The sequence below is a fragment of the Podarcis vaucheri genome (genome assembly GCF_965113315.1).
Source record: "Podarcis vaucheri genome assembly, chromosome: 1".
NCBI lineage: Eukaryota > Metazoa > Chordata > Lepidosauria > Squamata > Lacertidae > Podarcis > Podarcis vaucheri.
This window is the reverse complement of record NC_138759.1, coordinates 34,105,789-34,132,737: the sequence shown is the minus strand read 5'-3', so window position 1 is coordinate 34,132,737 and position 26,949 is coordinate 34,105,789. Positions and strand designations below refer to the sequence as shown.

Below are 26,949 nucleotides of genomic sequence, written 5' to 3'. Positions count from 1 at the left end.
AGAGGGCGGGAAAGAGGCATAGCCACAGTCGAGTTAAGGCTGTTTGTGGTTGTCCATGACAGCAGCTCCAGTTTTAAAACACCTGTGTTTACTCTCCAGCTTTTCTCAATCTGCTGGAAGTGGCCAAAGAATGAGGGGAGATAGACCTGCCTGATGGCTGAGTTGCCTCTGTAATCCAAAAGAGAGAGACAGAAATCAGTCCATTAACACAGCTAATCATTAACCGTACTTTTGACCCTTGTTTCAAAATATTTTGATCTTACTTTTGCTAAATGTTTTTTATTCCTTCCTAAAAATAGTTGAAATGTGAGCAACGTATGCTTTTAAAAACATCTTATTTACAATCTGGGCATTTGTGGCATTTTAGCTGGTCCTAATGAAGGTGTTATCCTAATGTTACTGTTGCTTCAGAAAAGAAAGAACTTTTGTGTACAGCTGGTAATTTGAAAGTTGGGCTGGAGAGAGGGCTAGTCCCTGGAAAAGCCATTAAGAGCCAGGCTCAAACTTCAGGGACAGTTTGCACTCAGTTTCTAATTGCTTTATGTTTTCTGAACTGAGGGAATCATTTCCCAACCCAATTTTCAAATTTTGGCACTGTCGCTAAAAGAGAAGATGGAGTTGATACCTGCTCCCAACCTGGGGTCATTCAGATGTTTTAGACTGCAATTCCCATTATCCCCAACCATTGGCTGGAGTGATGCAAGTTGTAGTCCATAATATCCAAAGGGGAAATTGTTGGGGGAAATTGTCTTATGTGGACCAGCCCTTCCTGATAAGCTTTCTGGCGCATGCCCAAATATTTCCTCATTAATCCTCAGTGTATTTTAAGCATGTACCCATGATAATTTTTGAAATAATTTATATAAAATAAGAGTATCAACCTGTAGCATCTCATTATATTATCAGTATACATTTGCTTGTAATGAGTGGCTCTCCCCAGTGGGGGGGGGGGTCAATGTAGCCACCCAAGGAATTCTGTCCCTTGCCCAAGACCCCACTGATTTTTGTAGCTGTAGCAAAAAGGGGAAATGTAAAGTGCTGAGGCTGACAGAGCCAAGTGCCCTGATGGGGATCCACATGGCTTTCTCCCTGGTCATCAGATTGATCACTGGGTATGTGGAGAGGGGGGTGATAGCCCCCATATCAGTTGGTCTGCATTGATCAGCTGAAGAGGTGGGCTGCCTATATATGCCCTTTGTGTTCCATGCATAGAAAAACGAGAGAGAGAGAGAGAGAGAGAGAGAGAGAGAGAGAGAGAAGGTGGCACACCCTCTTTTGGCCAGTCCCACCACTGGCATGGGGACCCCAGATGAATGCCAAGGATGAATGTGGCCCTCAGATAAAAAAAATGGTAAATTTCCAGACCCTTTATCATCTGGGCCACCCTCCTCTGCACGTGTTCCAGCTTGTCAATACCCTTCTTAATTGTGGCGCCCAGAACTGGACACAATACTGCAGATGGAGTCTGAGCAAGGCAGAATAAAGGGGTCCCATTACTTCCCTTGATCTGGACACTAGACTTCTGTTGATGCAGCCTGGAATAGCATTTGCTCTCTTCCCCCCTCCTTGCCCCCTTTTTTTTGGCTGCTACTGCTTCACACAGTTGATTCATGTTAAGCTCGTGGTCTACTAAGACCCTTAGATCCTTTTTGTGTGTGCTAATATCAATCCTATACCCCATCCTATATTTGTGCATTTGTTTATTCCTTTCTAAGCGTAGTTCATATCTCTTGTGCTTTTCATTTAAGAATACATGTAGCTAACCTTTGACCCCTCCACAGATGTTGCTGTACCACAACTGCCACCATGGCTAATGGTCAGGGATTAATAGAATTGTAGCCAGTCAACATCTGGAGAATCACAGCTTAGATCAGAACCTGGATGTATTTTCTCAGTTACTGGTTTTCATCAAGTGAATACTATATAGTTGACAATTTAACAAGTGCCAACTTACCAGGTAATTATGAGTAAACATCTTGCCAAGCAGTGAAGAGTGTCTTAGTGCACATTTTCTCACCTGCTCAGAAAAGTGGAGAAGCAAAGAAATAGTACAGTTCCCCTCAACATTTACAGTTGACCAGCTTGCCAAGTAGTTATACTACATGCAGCCCTGGTTAAATTTTTATTTGCCTTTCTGCTGCATGTTTCTATTCAAGTCATGGGAAATAATTCCAATTTCCTGCATGTCTCGAATTAAACGCACCCTTCTTTTTAATCTGTTTCCTTACCGTCTGGCAGGAACCACTTCTGCTCTAATAATGTGATATGGTTATCACTCTGATGAGGAGATTAAATGAGTTGTTAAAGAATAGTTGCTCACTTGAATGAATGGAAGAGTTTGAGATAGAGCAATGTATGATTGGTCATATCTCATGACTGTTGATCATTAAGCAGTCAAAGGACTGATATTATGCCTCATAACTCAAATGGAAACAAATACAGGGAAATATGGTAAACAGGTATTTATATCTTAACCATAAAACCTTAATCAGTAGGGAAAGATATCCTGTACTGTAGAGCACCTACTTCATGAATTAACCTTTAACAGTTTGTTTTTTTAGATGATATGGGAGAGATTAGAAGACTATATATTTTCTGTTCAAAAGAAAAAGCTTCAAATAGAAGGTGTCTTGAAATATTTTGTTGTTTTTGAAAAATGTTTTTAATCAGTCACATGTGTCCTAAAATCGATTGTCATTTTATTTGCGTGTCGCTTTTCCATTGTTAAAACCATGCTGAAGGTGCAACATTACAAATAACGAAAGTAGTCATAAACAATAAATAAAACACATCAAAAAGTACACAACAAAGTTGAAATGTTTCCACATAAATCATCATATCTAAAAAGACAGGTGTACCAATATCCATAATTACCAAAGTCCGCAGCAACGCCCCCTAAACAATACCACAGCCAATGTGTCTGCTCAGCAGCCTCAGCTTCTGCAGGTGGAGTCCAGTAAGGCAGGAAGTAGAAGAAGAGTTTGGATTTTATATCCCGCTTTATTGCTACCCTAAGGAGACTCAAAGCAGCTAACAATCTCCTTTCCCTTCCTCCCCCACAACAAACACTCTGTGAGGTGAGTGGGGCTGAGAGACTTCAGAGAAGTGGAGGAGCGGAGATGCAAACCCAGTTCACCAGATTATGAGTCCACCGCTCTTAATCACTACACCACACTGGCTCTCCCAGAACTCACAGCCAAGATGGTTTCTGCAGCCTCAGCTTTTGAGTTCATAGAATGGGAAGGTACCCCCACGGGTCACTCAATCCATCCCGCTCCAATGCAGAAATCACAGCCCAATAATGCCCAGCAATCAGCCAGCCAACCTCTGTCGAGAAACCTCCACTGAAGGAGAGTCCACCACCTTTCATACTACACAAGCTGGGCTTGCAAAAAGAAGAACTTTTGGGATTTGCCAAAGCTTCTAAAGAATATTTTTTTTAAAAAAAAAATACTCTGGAAATTCCAGGTTCCCTCCATGGCCCTTCCAAGCACCCCACCCTACAGACAGACAAACTTCCCTTCTCCTGTCTCCCCACATCCGGCTGTTACTCCTGCACAGGAAAGGAAAATAGTTGAGGTTGGTTGTTTTGTTGCCTATGACCTTATGCTTTAGATGAAGGATGGGGAACACCGTAACTCTCCAGATGTTATTCAGCTAGAACTTCCATCACCCCGATCACTAGCCATGGTGGCTGAGGCTGATGGGAGTTGGGGCCTGAGAACATCTGGAACAGGGGTCAGCAAACTTTTTCAGCAGCAGACCCATCCACTGTCCCTCGGACCTTGTGGGGGGCCGGACTATATTTTTTTTTTGGGGGGGTGGGGGGAAATGAACAAATTCCCATGCCCTAGCAATAACCCAGAGATGCATTTTAAATAAAAGGACATATTCTACTCATGTAAAAACACACTGATTCCAGGACCGTCCATGGGCAGGATTTAGAAGGCGATTGGGCCGGATCCGGCCCCCGGGCCTTAGTTTGCCTACCCATGATCTGGAAGGCTGCAGGTCCTTCATCTCTGCTTTCGAGAGTGTTCATGCTGGAAAGCTTGGCCAAGAAACATTGCGCATAAGAGCCTACAGGAAAAACCTCAGCAGGCTTTAATTAAATTTAATTAATTAAGGAACATTGTTAAATTAAGAAACTTGTTAAAATCCTATTGATTTTGACGAGGTGTGTGGGAACTGAAATCAATGGAACATACATTTATCACCATTTATATGCTTGCATTTAGCTGTGTCACATACTCTCGACTCCCACCCACAACATCATTAATGTGGCTTTCTGTTCACTCTGGCTAATGGTTTCAGTCTTTTTGCAGCAGCAAGTTTCAAAACCTAAGTGTATCATTCCAGAACTGCAATCCAAAACACAAATTCTAAGCCCCAATGAAGACAGTGGGACTTACTTCAGAGCAAACGTGCATAAGATCACATTGAAGAGCTAAATTACATCCTCAGTATGGTTACTTTGAAGTACATTTCATTAGAATCAATAAATACATGTAGGTTTGAGGTTCCATATAATACTTGTTATTAACAAGTACGGTATATTGGTGCTAAATTAGTGATAGTGACAGGTTCCCCTCCCCCCACTAAGAAAGAACCAAAATTATATACAATGCTTAAACATTAGAATTATACTAGATATGTGGCCTATAATGTTAATTATAATGATTATTTGTACAGTGTTACAATGACTAGGCATTGTATAGTGAATATATTAAAAGGAACAAGCTTTATAGTCTAAAAGATGCTGAAAGTTCCTTACTTGACTCAGAATGGGCTTTTATATTTATTCTGTAGAAATATCTCTGTCTTTTTCAAAGATTTGACTTACAACTTGAGGTGTCACCAATTCTACAGAGTGGGCAATGGCTTAACTGCTTTTGCTGGAGAGTTCCACAGATAGGATGCTATTATTTAAAGTGAGGAATTGTTCTCTTGTGTTCTTGGTTGTGAAAGAGACATGGAAATAATCACTTCAAAATGAAATTTTGAAATCTAGATTTGGGGAAAGCTTGCATAAGGAAATACATTTGAGCATACTGCTTTCCTGTACTGATAAATAGTTCACATTAAATGACTTCTCTATTTAGTAGCACATTTCTCTGTTAATGATAAAAATAGTCCTGTGAAATTGCTGTGATCAAAGTGATAGTGTTGTCCGTCTTTCAGCCTGAAATACCAGTAAAGCTCAACAGAAACCTGACACTCATGTTGAACAGGATTCTTACTTTTTACTAATAATTGGGGGGGGGGGGGAATAGTTGCGAATGGATTCATTCATTCTACCTGCACGTAAAGCTATCAGGAAAATATTGATTGGAAGCAAAGCAAAAACTAGCAGGTCCCTGCAAGGAGCAGGAAATGTGCTTGGTTTATACTATTTAATATGTTCAGCTTAAATTTTAAACCCAATGAGTTATTAATCTCCTTTTGTAAGATTTACCTTTTTAATAGTCGGCCAACCTCTTCATTGCCTCTTAGGGTTTGTTTTTGAAAAATCAAAGAACAGATCTTATCAGGTGGGGAGAACAGAGACTGAAAAGTGCTTCAATTAGCAGTTTTTCATGCAGAATCAAAGAATCCAGTTCCATGGAGCATTCTATATAAATAATCTTGACATAATTTAAATCGATACGCTGGGTGGGGGGTTAGCTGTAAGAGGAGTGCTGTAACCAATGTGCTCTGTATTAGGGGGCTGAATCGTCAAGCCTAGGATCTTACAAATAATAGCGTAGAGCCCTCGAATCCATTTAATCTCGTTTTAATATTCTCATTTATATATTCTCATGTTCTGATTTTTCCAGGGGAAAGTGTGCAGCTACCTTTGACGTGACACGCTTACTCACGCTTTTGCAATTATTTAACAAAGCGGGGGCGAGTAGTGTAATTGGAACCCTGGGAACTAATATTTTTGTGTGTATTTATGTACCAGACGAACAAAGAGTCGCTACCACCAGCATCCCACACCTGGTGTGATTCCTCTTTTGCTCAGTCTTGGCTTTGTTAAGTTTTGCTTCTTAAGAATCCTGTGCTGTAATGCTACCAGCAATAGTCGTCATGGATGTTAACTCAACAGCAAAATTCGCCCAAGGTTGTTGATAAGTCATGCAAATCGCATTAATCTAAACAGTGTCACTGGGATATTTCACCTTTCCCAGAAAGGAGTGACTTTTGATAGATTGATTGAAACCCAGGAACCCACTGCTTATTCCTGCTTTCACCTTTAAACTCTGACTCAACCACTTTTTTTTCCCATTTCCTTAGAAACACTAAACAGTTGGTGCTACTGTTTTGGCACTACCTTGAGTTTTCTTGATCACAGCAGTTGAGGAAATAAAGAAATTAGTGGGGGTTCCCTTCTGACATTCTTCATTTCATGTTCCAATGAAATTCAACATTTTGAGTGCCGCTACCTTCTTTGAACCATGATAAAAAGGCAGTTAATAATAAAATATTGAAATTTGCTTCCATTTTAGCATGCGACTTAACCAAACCCCTTTTCAACCTCCATTTGATTGATTACTGGCTGGGATAAGTTTATACTGAAATCTTTCCTTTGTCCTCTTTATCCCTTGCTCACCGTTTCATTCTTTGCATGTCAATTATTAACACCATGACGTTTCTTGTTGCTGCAGTAACTTTGTTTCAATGCAACTGTTGCCAGGTGAATTTTGTTGGGTAGCTCGATTGGAACATTTGCCAGTATTTTATGAGATATATCAGGAAGGAACTGTGATAGACAGCTTGTGGCAGTTTAGAATTTTATTAGAATTCTGTTCCTATTCTGCCTTTGTGTATTGCAAAAACCACCTGTGCCCTCGTACTCTGACCATGACTTGACACAAGTTAAAATTGCACATTAGCACGTAATATACAGACAAAAGTGTGTGCGTGGTTTGCATGTAGCATAAATATGGGCAACATTATGAATGCATCACCGTTAAAATCTATTTCATTTCCCCATTAACTTTTGTGTTGTAGGTGTGGATCATACCATGTCAGCATTTACAAACAATGCAGAAATATAATAAAACTAGGTCTCTATTCCTCCCACCTAAGTCTAGTAAATATTACTTATCTGAAATGGTTGGGGGAATAAAATAAAAAAATCATGTTCTTGTCTGAATGCTGAAGAATTTTTGTTTGCATTGCAGTCTGACAAGCCAGAAGTCCTTGAGGACACATAAAAACAGAATATGGAATATCTTCTTGCTATGTGTGAATTTAGGATAACTAACCTATATTTTAAACATGTAAATGGGTTTCCCACTTTCGGCTGAGGCAAATTTAAAGTAGCTATATAGCTAAGATCAGTTGCTTTAAATCAGTGGCCAAAATCAAGCTATAGGTTATTCAAGATATAGCTGCACATCTAGATATTTTTGCTGGACTTCCAAAATGTCCAAATTCTGCATGTAGGCATAGTCTGTGTTGCTTTCATTGCATGAAACTGAGTATGACAGCAATTTCCAGAAATAAATTTTGGACTAAAGGAATCAATTTGTGTGTTTTTTCCCAAATTGCTCACTACCATCCCCTGGTTTTGCATATATGTTTTCCAGTGTGGATCAGCATCGAAACAATAAAAAATACTAAAAGTCAGAAGAATCAGGGAAGGGTGGGACCACCTTTTGCCAATCTAGATTGCATGTTCAAAAGGATTGTCAGATGTATTACAGATTAGTTAATCCAATTATATGAAGTAGATAAAAATAGGTTTCTCCCTACTATTTTTTCCTAAGCTGTCTTCTTCCCGATAAGGGGGATGGAAGACTTGCTTAGAAGTGTCAAACATAGTTTAGTGAAAGTTTCTGTTTTGTGTTCAGCTACAAATATAGTAGACAAACCTATCTATAGATTATATCTATTATTTTGGTACAGTTCATCATTGATAGCAAATTCTGGTGAGACCTGCTTTACATTCTACAAGTCCTTACAGTTGTCTTCTTGCTATATTCACATAAAGTAGCACCAAATAACTAAAGATAGCACCAATTTCTAAAGATGATGCTGGGCAAGGGGGGTAGCTTTGTGGGGAAAGGCATTATCTCTCAAACTGAAACTTGTTACAAATTTTGGATTTCTTTTGCTCCAAGTCGTATTAACAATGAAACGGTGCATAGACAACCCAATATATCAAGTTATGATTCCTTAAGAAGCATTATTTCTTGTTTACCTTTATTGGTCCCCTCATAAATGGAATTCTCTAGGCACTAAGATAATTCCTTTCTTTTGTGTTTGCAGGTTGAGAATGGGTATGTGTTTCACTCAGGGCTTTGAGATACAAAATAATGAACTTTGCTTTAAATTTTATTTATAAAATTTAAAACACATAGTGTTAGAAATACACTTTCATGGGCATTGTGTGGGCTGTTCGGGCTGGCTTTTTTATTTGTTTGCTTGCCCTGTAATGTCTCTTAATTGATATTGTCCCTCTTAATGAACAGAGACTTGATTATTGTCAAGCTTCTCTACTTAAAAGCTGGCTGAACAGGCTTTTTATGGTGATTCTACCCAAGACATAAGGAAGGAAGGACATGAAAGGGTGAATATTCAGCCTGCCTTAATCCTTGTTTTCAGTAAGATGGTGTCTTTAATGTGAACTAATTAGTGGATAGACTTAAATTCCTGTAGACTTGTCCTTTGTTGGGTTGTGATGCACAGCTTTGCTTACATAAGAGAATCAAAATTTCTATTTTACATTGCTTTCTTCTTTCTAATGCATCTTAATAAGTTTTAATAACAAAATATTTGGAATAAAGTCAAGAATCAATATATAAACAACCACATGATCATCTATGTTAATATTATTTCAGATATTCTGACTTATTTCCATATTGTTATCCTACATATAAGGAAATCTGAATGATCCAGTGAACACCCAAAATGTCATGACTAAAAGACATTTCAAGTGGAAGTTAGTAACAGACAAATAATGTTAAAAACTGAAAACTAAGGAAAGTGCTGGTGTATTCTGACATGCACATCAGTATGTATATACTAAAAATGGGGACACCTCTGTTTTTGACATTCATAACATTCATATTTAGGTTTAACAGCATTCATGTGTGAATGTCAACTTTATCAGATTTTCAGCATTTACTGTTACCTGGATATGAGGTTATTTTAAAATTGTAAGCAGTAGAAAAAATACATATTTCCATCATTTGCTTATTTGGAAAATTGTATCCTGTGTTGTAACATTTATCAACTTGATGCCAGAAATTTCAGATTATTTCCACTTTTGGTATATGTCAAAAATATGTCTTAACATAAGTAAGTTAAATAAGCAGTTGATTGTTTATGGGACTGAACCAAATGTGCTGAGATGAAAAGACATATTTGCTCATTTCCCTAGAATATATTGCTTTTATTTCATATTGTATGACTTGTGTGACTTGTGAATTCTCACACACATACAACTTAAGGCTATTCCAAATCATGATAAAATATAATAAAGAGAAATATGACACAGCAAGCCCATTATAGGCAGTTGAAGAATATATATTTACCACAGAAAGGAAGGGGATGTAATGTGGTATGTTTTACTGGGGTGTTAATGCACTACAAGAGTAGGCAAGCATTTAAGACAGGACACTTCATCAGAGTTTTGTTAAACTCAAACTGAATCTTGTTGCACAAGCATAATAAAATTCAGTATTATAGGTAATATTTCTTACTTTGGATCTCACTTTTTCTGGATCAACACAGAAGCAGCTAGAACAAATCATCCTTGTAAGTTTGTAGTTGATGCACACATGCCGCCACGTTGAGCGAATTTTGAGGCCTGCTGGAGCAGCAAATACATGTTTAGGTAGAATGCAATATGCTAACTGCTGCACCAGTGTAACATTATAAACCTTCCAAGAAGGTATGCCAGCACAAATATTTAGGATGGGGGAATCTGAAACTTAAATTGAACATATATGTAGTAACTGTGCTTTTGTTATTAAAACTCCCCAATGAAGCTTTACTGCATTTATCACCTGTATTATTTATAGGAGATAATTACTGCCAAACAGCTGGCTGTTGGTTTTAGTGAGCATCAGTTGTTCTCCTGTCCCAGCTGTGAGCTAATAAGGACAGTCAACACATCTGTTTCAACAGCTGGTAATTAACAAAAGCCTAATTGCTGCAACTCTTTTAACATCCAGTCTGTGAAAAGAGGAAAGATGTGGAAGAATATTATTGACTTTGTGTTCTGCACTTTCTGTGACCAGTTTCTTTCTTTCTTACTTTTTCTTTCCCCTTCCTTTCTCCCTTCCTTTTACTTTGAACACCAAGGCCTTTGTCTGATGCATTGAATGGCAGGAGAACACAATATGGTAATCCAGAGCTTAAGATTTTCGGATCTTTGTTGGTGTTTCTTATTGCAACATTTCTTTGCTACGTTGCAAGATAAAATGGATCAAAAGCATTTGTGGAGTTCCGCGTAACAGCCAAAATCCATAGCAATCTAACCCAAAGCGATGCGAGTCACAGAAGTTGCAGCCTCCAAAAGAAGTCGCTGTGTGCCCACCTCCTGATGCAACTTTTGTACATTTGAACCTCGTCATTAACAGGATTTGGTGATCGGATGAATAATTTTTCTTCCTCAGCTAAGCACGTCAGGCAACATCATATCTAAAAACAAAATAAATAAATATAAATAAATAAATAAAATCACTGCTGCTGTATAGGCAATTGGCAGGGCCTGTTTTGCGGCTGACAACTATCAGATCTAGTTGCATTCTGGCGATACACAGAGGAACTGTGTGCTCAACATAGCTGTCAACGTTTCCCTTTTTTAAAGGGAAATTCCCTTATTCCGAATAGGATTTCTCGCAAGAAAAGGGAAAAGTTGACAGCTATGGTGCTCAAAGGGCTAGTCAACTGAGTCCTAAAGGGGATGTGAAAACCTCAGAGATTTTGGGCGTAAATGCATGAGGGAAGCATTTTTTCACTCCAATTTCCCTTCTTTTTCGCTATTTTTCGCCACCATCCTGGTGGTTCACCTATCCTTGGGGGGGGGGGTTATGTGTTTTCCACTTTAAAGATCAGGTTTGCAGCATTGGAGTGCTTTTGAATCCAATTCTGTCTTAGTGTGTTCAAATGGCATTTGTGGCATGAAGTATCTTCTACCACAATAAAAAAACCCCCACCCAAAAAACAGTGAAAGGAAGTCTTCAGTAAGTGCTGGAAGTTCAACAGGAAGGGGGCCCTCTCCTGGATAGAGAAGCTCAGCTCCTGTGGTCCACATCCTGATAACATACTAGTTAGACTGCTATGCTTTAATGTGTTATATATGGGACTGTCTTTGAAGACTTCCATTTGGCCATTGTTGACCAGGGGCCATTCAGAGCACAGAGTAATATCCAGCTATGTTATATTCAGAATAAGCCCATTGGATGGAGCTAAGCAACTTAAGCCCATCCATTTCAGTGAATCTCTCATGATTTTCAATCGGTCTACTCATGCACAGGTTATGGTTGGATATCATCCGTATGTTGCCGTTTCTTATAAAACTGCACTGGCTTCTGCTTCCAAGCCCAAGTCAAAGTGCTGGATCCTTAATTGTTTATAAACACTGCATGGATTCAGTAATGTATAGAAATAAAAATTAGTAGCAGTAGTATCAGAGGTGGGTTATGGGGTGTAGAGCCTTGGGAGCGCCAAAGGGGCTGCCACAACAATGATGTAGAATGGAAGACGGGGGCACCACATTTTGTCATCGCACAGGGCGCCGCTAAAATTTGACACCCCAAGATCCTCCACTGGTAGTATTTTATTTAAAATTATTCTATCCCACCATTCCTCCATAGAGCCTAAGACAGTAAACAACAAAAATAATACCGTAACAATTAACAAACATCCCTTAAAGCTTAATTGTAAACAGTGACAAAATGCTCTTTATTTATGGGGTATATTGCTTCTATAGGGACACGGGTGGTGCTGTGGTCTAAACCACAGAGCCTAGAGCTTGCCGATCGGAAGGTTGGCGGTTCGAATCCCTGCAACGGGGTGAGCTCCCGTGGTTCCATCCCTGCTCCTGCCCACCTAGCAGTTCGAAAGCACGTCAAAGCGCAAGTAGATAAATAGGTACCACTCCGGCGGGAAGGTAAACAATGTTTCTGTGCACTGCTCTGGTTCGCCAGAAGCGGCTTAGTCATGCTCGCCACATGACCTGGAAGCTGTCTGTGGAGGAATGTCAGCTCCCTCGGCATATACAGTGAGATGAGCGCCACAATCCCAGAGTCGTCCGCGACTGGACCTAACAGTCAGGGGTACCTTTACCTTTATTGCTTCTATATATGGAGGTTCTGTTCTTAGCTATAGCAGTTGATGTGCATAGATGTCCTTTATGACATTGTTAGGGATAGAAGCATCTGTCCATTTTGATTACTCCCACTTTCTCTTTTTCCAGTCTTAAGTTTAGTTTTCCACATTTCCACATCAGTCTGTAATTTTTTTAATAATGAAAAAGTCCTCATGAAAACTCATAATAATAATAATAAATTTTTATTTGTATCCTGCCCTCCCTGGCCAAAGCCGGGCTCAGAGTGGTTAACAACAGGTAAACAACAGAGCAGCTAACAACATCAGCATTGTAGTGTGAATTTCTTCTGACATACACATCTTTCTAATTTTGCCCAATATACAACTTTTTGCAAAGCAACTTGGCCTAATAGAAAGCATTTATTATGCTGTCTTCACAAATATATGCATTTTATTGTAATACATGTATTTATTTATTTTTACTGTATTACCTGTCTGGAGAACTGCATGGCAGAATTAGATTAGTGCAGATTTTGAAGGATGGCTGTGCCTTGGCTTGCATATTTGGTCTCAACATGTGTGAAGTAGTAGGTTTACCTATCATTGTCAACTGAATTGATTCTCCCTCCCCCCATGGTTCCAATAGGGCAGGACTTCCCCACCAACAGAGGGGAGAGGGGCAGAACCAGGCAGGGTTAGGTGGAAGAACACCTTTGCCCCATCAAACCCCCTTCAGCACAGCAGATTGAGGGAAATCATTGGGACCCAAGCTAGTCATTACTATACTAAGTACCCATTGATCTAGTATTTCATTGGGTACGGGTGTTGAAATTGTACAAATCATCAGTAATGTCCCACACTTAAGGTACAAAGAAAGTAAAGACTATATTATAGATTATTTATTCTTCCATTTCATTGACTGGGCAGAACTATGAAATAAGTTTCATGGACTCGCAATATTGCAATTCAATCTGGTAAATTGTTTAATACTTTCATTTTGTTTTTGCCAGAAATACGCTCATTCTTTGCTATTCAAAATGACTTGATTAAACTTGCTGGAATAACATTTCGGTTGGCAAATATCTCTGTACAGTCAGTTATCCAATTGTCTTTTCGTTATGTTGAAAGGTAGAGAGGAAACAGGACCCAAGTGCTTGCCATTCAATGAATGGAGATTGCCTAACCTTCAAAACATTTCTGGCGTGACAGGTTCACTTCAGCAGGTGTTCAGGAGCTGAACTGTAAGGTAGTCACAGTGACAGCAGATGAGATCCTTTGAACAAACAAAAACAAAAGTATTGGCAAAGATTCCAAATGCAGAAGGGCATTGGCATGTAGGGGAAAGTTTACAGTTCGATTTTAACAGACTGCGGGTTTGCACACGGTAGTTTGGTTTGCAGCGGCTGATATTTGCTCTCATTGGCATCTTTCGAGATCATTGCAAAAAAGTGGTTAAAAGCAGGGGTAAATTTGGCTGGCAAAATCGTTGCTAAGGGATCATAAGGATTTTTTCTCTAATAGGGAGCCGTCATGTGTCTGCTCAAGACGGAAGCAAAACATCCATTTATTTTAACAGAGCAAGATTTTACAACCTTAGATGTTGCATTGCTGTGAATTCACAATTCTCCTTTTTCTTCCTATTTGTTTATTTATTTCCTTGCTTGACACACCACCTTTCCATTAGCATGCTCAAGGCAGCTAACAGAATCAACGCTGTGCAAAACAGTTGCCGCATGCCATTTCAGAATGGCTGGGAACAGAGTTAGGCATCTTTTTGTGACATGTTATAATAATCTGATAGATAACATGAGAGCTGCCTTCTGCTGGCAAATGATTGTGCTGGGTGGCCAAAGCAAGAGTGGAAAATGGCAGACTAGCAATAATGGCAGGGAAGTTGTTCGTCTGGTTGGCTCTTGGTCTGATCTAAAAGAGCTCTTGTTTCCGTTGGTAAACTGGAGGCTAGTATGTTCAATAGCTAATATCTAAGATGTACCTAACATAATTAAATTGCTGGCTGCCAAAAAAAATAATGAGGAGTGGAGGGTTTTCCCAGTGCTCTCCATGCTCCTGTCTTTGCTGCAAGCTTTGGAAGTTACTTTTGTAAGAAGTTGAGTGCTAAGTCAAGAGCCATTTCCATGACTTGATTATGTACCATCCGGAGGAAACAGATGCATACAATTGACTTCTATCAGAATATTAATATTTCCTACTTGAGCAGCAACATTTGTGGCAAGGAAAAAATTTTGATTGCTTAAGGCTGCTCTTCTAACCCCACTTACATGAGAGTAAGCTCCATTGAATTCAATAGGACTTACTTCTTCGAAGACATGGATAGGAGTGCACTTAATATTGTAGGGGAGCCCTCTCCTTTTGAGCCACAGGTCTGGCCTTCCTTTATGGCTGACACAGAAACCAAGTTTGCTGGCAGAGAAGCAAGCGAGTGATCCATCCCTCTTCTGCCAGTCCGGTCACTTGGCTGCATGGAATTCCTTGTTGCTTATGGCAACCAGGTGAGTTGTTAAATACAAAGCTGAGCAGTATCAGAAGACGCTGTCCCCCCCCCCCACCTCCAATATGAAAACTCTGAATCATGAGAATGCAATGGTTCATTCTTGAACCAGACATTACAATTTGGAGAGGATATATATATATAATATATATATATATATATATAATATACAGTGGTACCTCGGGTTACATATGCTTCAGGTTACATATGCTTCAGGTTACAGACTCCACTAACCCAGAAATAGTACCTCTGGTTAAGAACTTTGCTTCAGTATGAGAACAGAAATCGTGCAGCAGTGGCAGCAGGAGGCCCCATTAGCTAAAGTGGTGCTTCGGGTTAAGAACAGTTTCAGGTTAAGAACGGACCTCCAGAATGGATTAAGTTCTTAACCCGAGGTACTACTGTATCTGTACCCAAGTATGCCTAAGCAGATCCTGTGAATAAAAATCATAATGATGAAAGGAGAAAGTATTTACCTTTGACGTTAAAGCACACTTCTTTTCATCTTCAAGATAGCATAATCTACTACTGTAGTTCAGTTTGCCCTGGGATCTTCCATTTTCTGCTTTTGGCCAAAACCTCTCTCTCTGTCCTAGGAGATGCCACTATCTCTCAGACACCCTGTTCAGTGTGCATTCCTTGATTGCCCATCATCACCAGTGCTTTTAATTCAGGAAGAATAAAGAAGAAGCCAAGGGGGAATGTGGTGCCAAGGAAATGCTGCCACTAAACAGGACAAAAGAGAAATAGGATTTTTTTATTTTAAAAAATGCATTGTATGCAACAGTAGTTATATTCAATGTGGGCTAAGGCTACATTCATATCACAGAGCTGTAGTTTGTTAAGAGTGCTGAGAGCTCTTGGAAAGAAGAAAGTGTCCAAGCTGAAGAAGATTGGCAAGTTAAATTAATGGAATATGCTGAAATGGCAAAACTGACAGTGAAATTAAGAGAAAGAGATGACAACGAATTTAAGGAAGAATGGAAGTACTTTACTGCATATATACAGAAGCAATGTACACAGGCTAATACATTGGCAGGGTTTTGAGAATACTTGTAATTTTATTATGACTGGACAATAAGTAATTCAAATGGTTAAAACTTTATAATGGACATGTAGTACATTGTTATACAATGGAACCAAGAAAGGGAATAGGGGGGAGTCAATCTGTTTTGTTTTGTTTTGTTTTTATTGTTGTTTGCTTTGTTTTTGTTATTGTGGAAAATTAATAAAATGTTATGGGGGTGGTGGTAAGAGTGCTGAGAGCTCTTAAGAGATCCCTATTCCACTCCCAGAGCTATAAGTCCCAGGATCAACAATCAATCCCTCTCTACAGGGAACTCTGGGGATTGTAGTTCCAGAAGGGGAAGCACCCTTTACATCTGCAGGTGTGGCAGCAGATATGCTGGACCGTTTTGCCTTGATAATGGCCTGGATGAGAGCCAATAAACTGAAGCTCAATCCAGATAAGACTGGGACACTGTTAATGGGTGGTTCCCTAGACTTTACGGATGGGGGGGGGGGTGCCTGTTCTTGATGGAGTTATACTCCATCTGATGGAGTAGGTACCTTGGGGGTAGTTCTGGTTCCATTGTTGTTGCTTGAGGCTCAGGTAGCCTCTATCCCTCTAAAACCTCCATTTTCAGCTCAAAAATCAAAACTGCAGAATATCTGGTACATTTCTAATACTGGATCTAGGGAAGAGATTATGGGGACAAAGTAGTTTTCAAACATTTGCCATAAGCAAATTAGAAGTAAGCAGCACATAAGCCGCACACAAAACACTACCAAACCATTCTACGTTCTAAATCTTATATTAATAATCCAAAAATTGAGAGAACAAGGATCATTGGATTATTAATATAAGATTTAGAACGTAGAATGGTTTGGCAGTGTTTTGTGTGCTGCTTATGTGCTGCTTACTTCATACTGGTCTACTACAAGAATTGGCAGCAAAGGTTCATTTCTTCAGTATAAGCAAATTAGAAAGCAATTGGGGTTCTTGTTGTTGTTGTTGTTTTGCCAATGAGAGGCAGCAGTGTTGGAAGAATGACAGTAGATTAGATTAAATGTTGAACAAAGGTTTCTAACTGAAAGATTTAAGTCATAGAAACTTGTCAACGAACTTTTTAAAGAAGGCCTTAGATAAACAATTATCAGAGCTGCTTAAGGTATAATGATTCCTGTCTTAGTGTGGTAGGGGTTAAACTGGATAATCCTTGAGATTCTTTCCAGCACTACAATTCTAGGCAAACAACATTGTTCTTTAGCTTTCCTAAAATACCATATCCATTAAAATCTTTCTTAGTAGACTACTCCATATTGCTGTCACATTTCAAAGTTCCAAATGACACTCAAAGTAAACCCACTGAAATCAATGGACATGACTCGATTAAGTTGATTACTTTTGATGAGCGTCCTCTGCGCATGACATTACCAAAAAGATCTCGGTTGATGTAGAATTTGCCTGTAGTCTCATATGCCTATTGCCCTGGAATTACAGAAGCACAAGGGGAAAGCACCTTGCCCCACGCCACTGGCCAAAAGAATTCAACTGCTATTGGCGCTGTGGGTTAAACCACAGAGCCTAGGGCTTGCCGATCAGAAGGTTGGCAGTTCGAATCCCTACGATGGGGTGAGCTCCCATTGCTCGGTCCCTGCTCCTGCGAACCTAGCAGTTTGAAAGCACCTCAAAGTGCAAGTAGATAAATAGGTACCACTCTGGCGGGAAGGTAAACGGCGTTTCCGTGCGCTGCTCTGGTTCGCCAGAAGCGACTTAGTCATGCTGGCCACATAACCCGGAAGTTGTATGCCAGCTCCCTCAGCCAATAAAGCGAGATGAGTGCCGCAACCCCAGAGTCAGCCACGACTGGACCTAATGGTCAGGGGTCCCTTTACCTTTACTATTCAAGCAAGAACACCAGTCAGGAAAGATCAACCTGGCTCAAACTGGGTATAAATCATTATACATCATCACTTTGTTTTGGCCTTGATAAACTGATCTCTCACTTCTGCCTTTTTCTCTTACTCTCCCTTTCTTGTGTGTCTTGTCTCTTTTTAGTTTTGTAAGCCTGATGGCAGGGCCTTTCTCTGTCTCTCTTTCTCTTTATTGACGAGCGACAAAAAGGGAGGTTAAAAATCTGGCATAGAAATACATGGCAAATGAGAGAATGGTATTTGCTAGCCAGCTATTTTATTGCAGTGCAAACTTCCCAGATAAGATTTAAGAACATAATAATAGCCTGCTGGATCAGGTCAATGGCCCATATCGTCCAGCATCCTGTTCTCTCCATGGCCAACCAGAGGCCTGTGATAAACTAGGAAGCAGGACATGAGCCCAAGAAGACTCTCCCCTTCTGTGGTTTCCAGCAACTGGTGTCTGGAAGCATTTCTGTCTCCACCTATGGAGGTAGACCATAGCCATCAGGGCCAGTAACCATTGATAGACTTCTCTTCCAGCTCATTGAAGTGCTAAACTGAAAGCAAGTGGGGGCTCGCAAGATTGTGCTCCATATGATAACAATAAATACCCAGCCCTAGATATCAGGAATAAGCCGGCTTCGTAACATCTAATTTTCTGTATGCATGGATTTTTATGATGCTGGTTTATTTGTATTTGTATGTGTCCCCCTCTCCATCTGAGATGCTACAACCAAGACACAGGTTTACCACCTTAGTGAGGATTGGGCTTCTGTCACAGGTAGCAGGCACCTAAATCCCAGATTGGAATGTTTGCTATTGTCTCTGCCTTACCAGAATTCGGCTCCCATCCTACACATTATACTCAGGAGATTAACTGCAAGCCTAGTATTATTATTATTTTCCTCTTTCTCAGGGACTGATTGCCTTGAATCCATTTACGTCAATTCTCCCTTCTCTTATGTTGCAATAAACTAGAAGCTAATCTTGTGAAGTAGTACCAGACCAGTATGGGTTTAAGTGAAAGGAGAATCCAGACCTACATCTCCTGACCTTTATCCTAAAAGGATATCAGGTGTGATACCTCTCTAAAGAATCGAACTGGTAATCTCTTGGTGAGTGGGTGTGTCTGCTACAAACATTTCCTTCCAGTCTACGTTTCAATTGCAGTTCACAGTACACTGAAAATTGTCAAGGATGTTAATTATTGGCCTCTTGGAACAACCCACCTACTTTGATTCAGGCATGTTTTCCCCCAATATTTAAGAAGATTGGTTCACAAACGGTACAGTATAATTATAAAAAATAGCTTGGTTTGGCTAACATTCTTTTGTGGTTTTATATCTGTGAGCCTAAAAGGTTCGACACATAAATGGCTCGACCTGCAAATGGAATTTTAACTGCTTAATTCCAGGAATCAACTGTTTGCCTGTTCATGGAAGCAGAGTAAATGCCATTGTGCACATTTAACAGAGGAAGCAAGCACCTTGAGTTTTAGAGCAAATTCCTTGGCCAGGCGGGCATTGTTACCTCAGCCTCTGCTTAGTATGGTGTTGTTTCAGAGCTGCAAGGCTGGCTCAGTACATTTTGTTGTCTGGGAGTGAAGGATAAGATGGTGCCCTGTAGAAAAGCTGACTAGACCGGTAGCTGAATCATACTTCAACAGAGGAGATGAGGTAGAGGCCCGCCATACCTGAGGCACAGGGAGGCTGGCTGCATGGCACATAACTCTGTCCTCGCCTGCTGCCTATAGCAACAGCTCACTCTACCTAACAGTAGGGCTATCCTAGCAAAATTATTGTGAGATATTGCATCTGGTCACCTTTTCCTTGCAGTACTCTTCTGTCAGGAATACATTCTGTGGGATTGGATAAGGTAAATGCCTGAAAGAGTGCTGTGTGAGAAGGAACCCACAGATACAATGATTTAGCCATGGTATTTTTTGCATACTTCACAGCCAGACAGGACACAAGAAATGCTCTAGGTGAGATTGCCTTTGAAAAATGTTTGGACACTTCGGTTGTTATAGAATGAGGCTTCCAGGTTGTTGAGTGGAATAAGCTTGGAGCTTATTGTATTAAATTTACAGCAGCTAGATTGGTTCTGTTTGGCTTTGGGGCCCAATTCATGTAATGGTAACCTAGAGTCTGGATTACTGCAATGTAGTCTGTGTGGGGCTGCCCTTGGGCCTTGTTCAAAAACTCCCATCTGATGCAGAACTCAGTGAGCTAGACTGCTAATAGCCTATAGCAGGCATGGCCAAACTTGGCCCTCCAGCTGTTTTGGGACTACAATTCCCATCATCCCTGACCACTGGTCCTGTTAGCTAGTGAGCTGTAGTCCCAAAACATCTGGAGGGCCAAGTTTGGCCATGCCTGGCCTACAGCATCCGACACCTCTGCTACAACATTTGCACTGACTGCCAAGCTTTTCCTGAGATCTCTTTGCTAGATTATATTAAAAAAAGAATAGTTAGAATGAATTGTTGAGGACAACAGCTCTATTAACAACTATTTATTGGTTGTATTTATGTTCCTCATTCCTGCTAATGCATCCAAGGTGGTCTACTAGTCTTATTGCTTATATGCCACCTCTGCAGTATGCCTCTGCATATCCATTGCTGGGAGCACCAGCAGGAAACTGCCATTGCAATCATGTCCTGTTTGTGAGCTTCTCAGGTACTTTTAATTGGCCACTGTTGGAAACAGTAAGCTAGACTGGATAGGCCTTTAGTGTGATCCAGCAGGCCTCTAGATTGAATCCTGCAGGCACTTACCTGAAAGGCACTTACCTGAATAAACCCCAGTGAACTCAGTGGGACTTACATACAAGCAAGCATGCATAGGGTTGCTCTTCAAGGCATTTGCATGGAACACAATGCCAACTTTTGTGTATAAAGTAATATATTTTTGTTATTTTGGGGGGAAACAAGGAAGGGGGAAAATTAAACTGGCTTTCTCTTTGTAGGAAAAATTGATGGCTATGCAACAAGAAAGAGAGGCAGCTGTTCAACAGTATAAAGAACTAGAAGAAGAGCTCCAGACCCTTCGCATTTATTACAGGTAATGTAATTTATATTACTGAAAAAACAATGTCCAATGAAATGTGATTCCCCCCCCCCATTGTGTTATTATTCCTAGGAATACAAAAAGCGAGAAAAGGGTCAGGGTAATAATATCCCTGAATTCAGTTTATCAGATGCATATTTTAGGGAGAAACTATATAGGACAAGAAAAAAATGTATCAAAGTTGCAAGCCAAAAGACAAGTCAGGCAGCTCTAAGGTGCTGGTCATGGCATCGGATGTCACTGGGGCAGGCCTCTCCCCTACAAACCCAACTGGCCCTTCCCCAGTATTCAGATCAGTGCCTCCCCAATTCTGCACTCTTGTCCTTTTCTTGCTTCCCCTCTGACCAGCCTTGCCAAGATGTCTCCATTGGGCTCATGAAGCTCACTGATGTGGGAGGAGGCTGACCTCCACTGGAGGAGAGGAACCCTTGACCTGAGGGTGTTCACATCTGTTGTAGCATGGAAGTTCAAAGCCATTTCAATGAGGAAAGATTTATTATAATCACACAATGGTTCCTTGAGCATGTTTTTTATCCAGAGACTGCTGTATATCTATTTGATGATTCTTCTTTTTATTCCTTTTCAAAAAAAAACCAAAACACCAATGGGGTTGCCCCCCAAAATAATAAAAACCTATTTAATCTAAAGAAGGAAAAAGTGGGGGTGGAGAAAAACAGAAAGGAATCTACCTCAGGCTCATGAGCCAAGAAAAAGTTGGCTGGGAATGAAGACAGGCAAGTTCTTTCTTTGTGTTGTGACTCAGGACAAGGTGCCATTCAGCCTGATTCAATACCTGAAAATCATTCCTGAAACAAAACTTTGCATGACAGTTAGGAGTTACAATGTTGCCAGTTAAACTGTTCTAATTTTCTAACCACTGTATTCCTGAGGTGGTGATTAATGCAAATCATAAAAACCCTGAGTGTTGTGCAAAGGCTGGGTTGGTACTGGAAAAAATTCACTCTCCTATGTAATAAAAAAAAAAACGTTTACCGAAGTGAAGTACAGTTGTGCCTTAGAAGTCGGAACGGAATCTGTTCCAGAAGTCGACTTCCAAAACGTTTGGAAACCAAAGCGCATATTCTGATTGGCTGCAGGAAGCTCTTGCATCCAATCGGAAGCTGCGGAAGTCCTGTCGGACGTTCAGCTTCCAAAAATAGTTTGCAAACCGGAACAGTCACTTTGGGGTTTGCGCCGTTTGGGAGCCAAAACATTCAAGAACTAAGCTGTTCAGAAACCAAGGTATGACTGTATACAAAAGTAAGAGTCTTCTTAAAATAAAGGTGTGCCAGCATATTATATTTTATTTTTTAAGAAGGCTTAAAGGTGGATAAAGAAACTTTTTCATCCTTGGTCGTGTTTCTGTGTTTCATGCCTGTATGTTTTAAGTTGTTTAAGAGACTTGGGAGGGCCTGTTCTTCATATACATTGTGTTGGTTCCAGAGGGCCATCACACAAGTGGAGGGGGATGGACTAGATGACTCTTGTGGTCCCTTCAACTGTACAATGTTATGATTCTGTAAGTAGAAGGCACTTCCCCTTGCACAAGGGGCTTCATGGCTGCTGCCAACTCCCCGCCCCCATCTGCAGACGCTTGCACCATGTGCCACACCTTTCCCAAGGGTCCCGAGGGGTGTGTGCATGTGTGCAAGGGGCTGCAACAGGGAGGAAGCTTTGGAAGTGGAGTTCTGTGGGTGGTTTTCTTTTCTTTCTTTTCTTCTCAGGGCAATAAATGCCACAGGTATGTTTGAAATTAGTGCATTTTAAAGTTCTAACTTTATTTCCATTTCCTATAGCAAGAAAAGTATCACTCACACACACAGAGAGAGAGAGAGGGGGGGGGGAGAATGCATGGACAGAGGACTGTTACAATTTTATGGATCCTTGCAGGTTGCAAAGTTTCACTGTATCCTTTGTAGCTAGTGGCTCCAGCACCTGAGATCAGGGGATCTCCCTTATGCCCAAATCTGTAAAGAAATACTCACATTCCAACTGCATATATTCTTGAACTGTGGGGAATACGCAGGGTGGAGGCTCTTAAATTTTATTTTCTTTTTAAGAAAAACAACCACCTGTAAGTGGCCTCATTATTCAAGACCTTTGACCAGATCTATGCCCTTAAAAAGAGGCTTGATAAACAGGTTAGTTTATCTGATTGATAATTGTCCAGGCAGGAGCCTTCCCAGACCAGTAGATGCCAAGAGTAAAAAACAACAACCGAAAACCAAATATATCCTGCTTCCTCCTTTCACCTTTCAGTCTCTTTCAGCACCTCCTGTATTCACTTACCGGTACTTAAAATTTGCCAAGTCACTTCCTCTTCGTGCTGCACTATGGGACATAAATTCTAACTCCTTCCCATACCCAGTACTTTCATTCAGCCCACTTCCTCTTCTCTGTTTTCTACCATTAAACATCCAAAGAATCCCAAGTTCTTTAAGTCCCTGTTTCCCCGGGGTCTCCAGTCCCAAGCGGCTTGAGCTTGTACACACCTGTCAGCTTTGCTGAATCATCATTGCCTCTCTAATGGCCAATCTACACATGATTGCGTTTGTTATTCTTCTTTAAAAGTGTGCTTAATGCTGGCTGGTCCCCTCCTATTTTATTAAGGAAAATGAGCTTTGCAATGACATTTTGGCACTGCTTTGCCAATCCAGACTGGTACTTTGCACTGGCCCCCTCCCCACCCCATCTTCTTTTTTCCCTGGAAGATGCTGCTTTCTAACAGTATTTCCGTGCGCTGCTCTGGTTTGCCAGAGCTTAGTCATGCTGGCCACATGCCGGCTCCCTCGGCCAATAAAGCGAGATGAGCGCTGCAACCCCAGAGTCGTCCGCGACTGGACCTAATGGTCAGAGGTACCTTTACTTTTTAATGCTGCTCTAATAACATTTGCCCCTAAATACTCAAGTTGGGAAAGGAAAACATTTAAAACATCACAGGATTTCCTTTCTCAGAATGTGGTCTCTTTGCTTTCTCTCCCAGAACTCAAGGGCCACCACTGAAAACTGAACCAGACTTGCGAGCATGAGGGTAGCTGGGAACTGGCTTTCCAAAATCTGGTATAGGGGAGAGTGTTCTCTTGAAGAAGAAAGGACACACTTCGTCATAGGGTTTTTTAATGGTGTAAATAGCAAAGGTCTAGAATGACCTCCAAGTCATATGTTAAGATTTATCCAATCACATTTTTCAGAAGATTAAGTGCCCTTCTGACATAAAAAGCCTGGGCACCTGAAACTTCCATCATGTTGCCTTTCACAGGTAACATTTTTACTGTGTGCAAAAAGTACCCATTAGCAAGCGGAGAGATGTCCAGGGATGTCACCATTTATTATTTGTGAAGTGCTTAGTGTGTACTTATTATAAATAAAAATGCACATCAATACCTAACTGCAGGCCCTCCAGTCTAATAAGAGGGATATAAGAGAAGGAGGGAGTAGAACTATAAATTACTGCAATGACAGGAACCAGTAATGGCAGTAACCGTTTCCTGGTATTTCTTAATTTGTTAAACAGATAGGGTGGTATCCAATTGTGCCCTTCTGCTGACAGAAGGCTACTTGGTCCAGTGGAGGCTTCTGTTGGTGGGAAAGGGAAGGGAGTTTCCCCCCTTCCTTCTGTGGCCCCCCTGTGCCTCCCGTTAACTTTCCTCAAGTGGGTTGGAGGACCCTTTGAGAAAACATGGTAGATGATGCAGAAAACTGAGGGAGAAAGGGTGAATCTGAGAAAATCACCTTCTCCTCCCCTTTCGGTTCTACTGGATCAAAGAGCCTTCCGTTGGGACACAAATCAATACAACTCATGGACTTTGTATTGTTTTATTTATTTTTTTGAAGTGATAGAAATGTGTTTCTGTAGAACCATTTTTATCCTGCCTTACAGCCTTAAGATTTCTAAGGCAGCTTGCAAAATAAAACATGGAAAACAATCGTAATAAAATGTGTCAAATCATCCCCAGTTAAATAGTACGATTGCAGAAGAGTCAGTATCAATATAGAAAAGTTGATAATACCACTAGGGGAGGTCAAGTTTTAATATGGTGCCTAAATACAAATGGTTTTGGTATGGTGAAGAAGCCAAGTAAAGTGTTGTGTGCTAAAGTCCTAATGAGCCAGTGTGGTGTAGTGGTTATAAGAGCGGTAGACTTGTAATCTGGTGAACTGGGTTCGCTTCCCCACTTCTCCACATGTAGCTGCTGAGTGACTTTGGGCTATTCACACTACTCTGAAGTTTCTCAGCCTCACTCACCTCACAGTGTGTTTATCGTGGAGGAGGAAGGGAAAGGAGATTGTTAGCCTCTTAGAGACTCCTTAGGGTAGTGATAAAGCAGGATATCAAATCCAAACTCTTCTTTTTCTTCTTCTGAATTGCCTTTCATTACCTGTTGTACTATGAGTTGCAGCCAGTCTTAGGGTACACTCTAAAACCCCACCCACTGCTGGCATCCCAGACCCTCGTGGCAGCCCCAGCAGAAGGTGGAGGGCAGGATGCAGCAGTTGGGTTGGATCAGGCCTGATTCTACTATGCAACAGCAGTGTGACTGACTCGGCATTCAGCAGATCCTGGGCTACCTCATTCCTGATCCCAGTGCCCCATTTTGAGGATTTCAGCTGTCTGGTGTGATGTAAAGCCCACCAAGGTGTTCAGGAGTTGGCAGGAGGCCAGCTGAGCGGAGAGGTGCCTCTGCTCAACCCAGCTCTGTTGGGGGTTGGATTATTCTGTTAGTCATACCTAGAGTAGACCCCTTTGAAATGAATAGGTCTACTCTTCAGTATGGCCAAGTGTGGATGAAACACTATGATTTCTCCCACCACCCCTGTTATTACCAGCAAAAAAATATATATATATCTTATTGTTGTCTCTTATGTAATTTTTTTTGTTTTCATATGCAGATCTGACATTTCCATGTGCAAATCAATACCTGCTATAAAGAAAGTATTTTAAGTAGAATAGTGTTTTTTATGTCCCTCCCTTACTCAACTGCAGACTTCTGTACACACACAGAAACTAAGAAAGGTTTCAAGCCTGCCCATGTAACTATTCAGATTTCATTTAATATTAAGTTCCTTGTTTAATATTCTATTTTATTTTCTTCATACCAGTTTGGGGGTGAATATGAAATATACAAATGAAAATCACCTGATGCAATAATCACACACGCAGCAGCAGCAAGCAAGCAATTCTCATTTTTACTAGCAGTATGTGTGACATAGATTTTTCCGTCATTCAGAATGGAAAAGGTATCTGGGCTTGACAGTCTCATTTTTATGCTTCAGATTGCCTTCTCCACAAAAGACCCATCAGATGTGTACAGGGTGGGAGGCTAAAGGCGGGGAACGAATTATCTTTTTCTGCTTTGCCATAAAGAAGAGGTCTTTGTTTACCTTCTCTGCGCCGTGGGACACAATGTGATATGTCTCGATTTATTCACTTCATATGAAAGAACCTAACCCAGTGCAACTTGATATCACACAATTTAAATGAGATAAAGAAAAAGTAAGGAATTGCCAAGCGTGTTGCTTAGGGCTTTGGTTTTGTTTGTTTTTTAAGTCAGTATCCACTTGTGATGCCCTTTTGTGCATTTTAGTTTTTGGTGGTGTTCTGGCTATACAAAAAAAAAAAAAAAAAGGTTAAGTCTTGGTCCTTCCAATCCTATGTTCTGTTCTTTTATCAGTGTTCTTGTACTAAATCCCTAATTTAATACATATTTCAGCACAAAATGCACATTTAGATGTTCTGTGACTGGGAAGGGGCGGGGAGTAACGGTGAAGGGAAGAAGACTTTTAGTCCTCCTCTGAGCAATGCAGACAGGAAGGTGTTTTTATTCCTGTCGGGTTTTGAATGTTTGTTTTTCTGTTAGTGAGATTGGTCAGGACAGAACTCGAAATTCTAAGAGGAATTTCTAAGAGGAACGTGGGGTTCCTAACCCTGTGCTTCTTTTGTAATGCTAATGGAGAGATTGGAGGTCACACTAACAAGAGTGAATTGGCAGGAGGGTTTGTAACCCTTCCTCTACCCACTGATTCTCTCTTGTGAATGCCTGTCCTTCACCCTGCGCTGGGATCCAAAACTGATTTTTTCCGTGCCTGGGTTGAGCACCACTTCCTCTTGTGAATCCTCCCCTAAAACTGCCAAAATCCTTGGTGAGTCTTACGCTGCAGACCTGAGAGTAAGTTTCATTGAAATTG

At 40.7% G+C, this 26,949-nt stretch overlaps 1 protein-coding gene across 3 annotated transcripts in view; it reads left to right on the top strand.

Moving 5' to 3' along the window:
- The window catches only part of MIPOL1 (mirror-image polydactyly 1), a 194,403-nt gene that overhangs the window by 118,184 nt on the left and 49,270 nt on the right, over positions 1–26,949 (top strand). For all 3 annotated transcript variants that reach the window (XM_082213642.1, XM_082213643.1, XM_082213644.1), the window contains exon 10: positions 20,663–20,757. In XM_082213642.1, the coding sequence (XP_082069768.1) occupies positions 20,663–20,757 (95 nt within the window). The remainder of the gene's footprint in view (positions 1–20,662; positions 20,758–26,949) is intronic.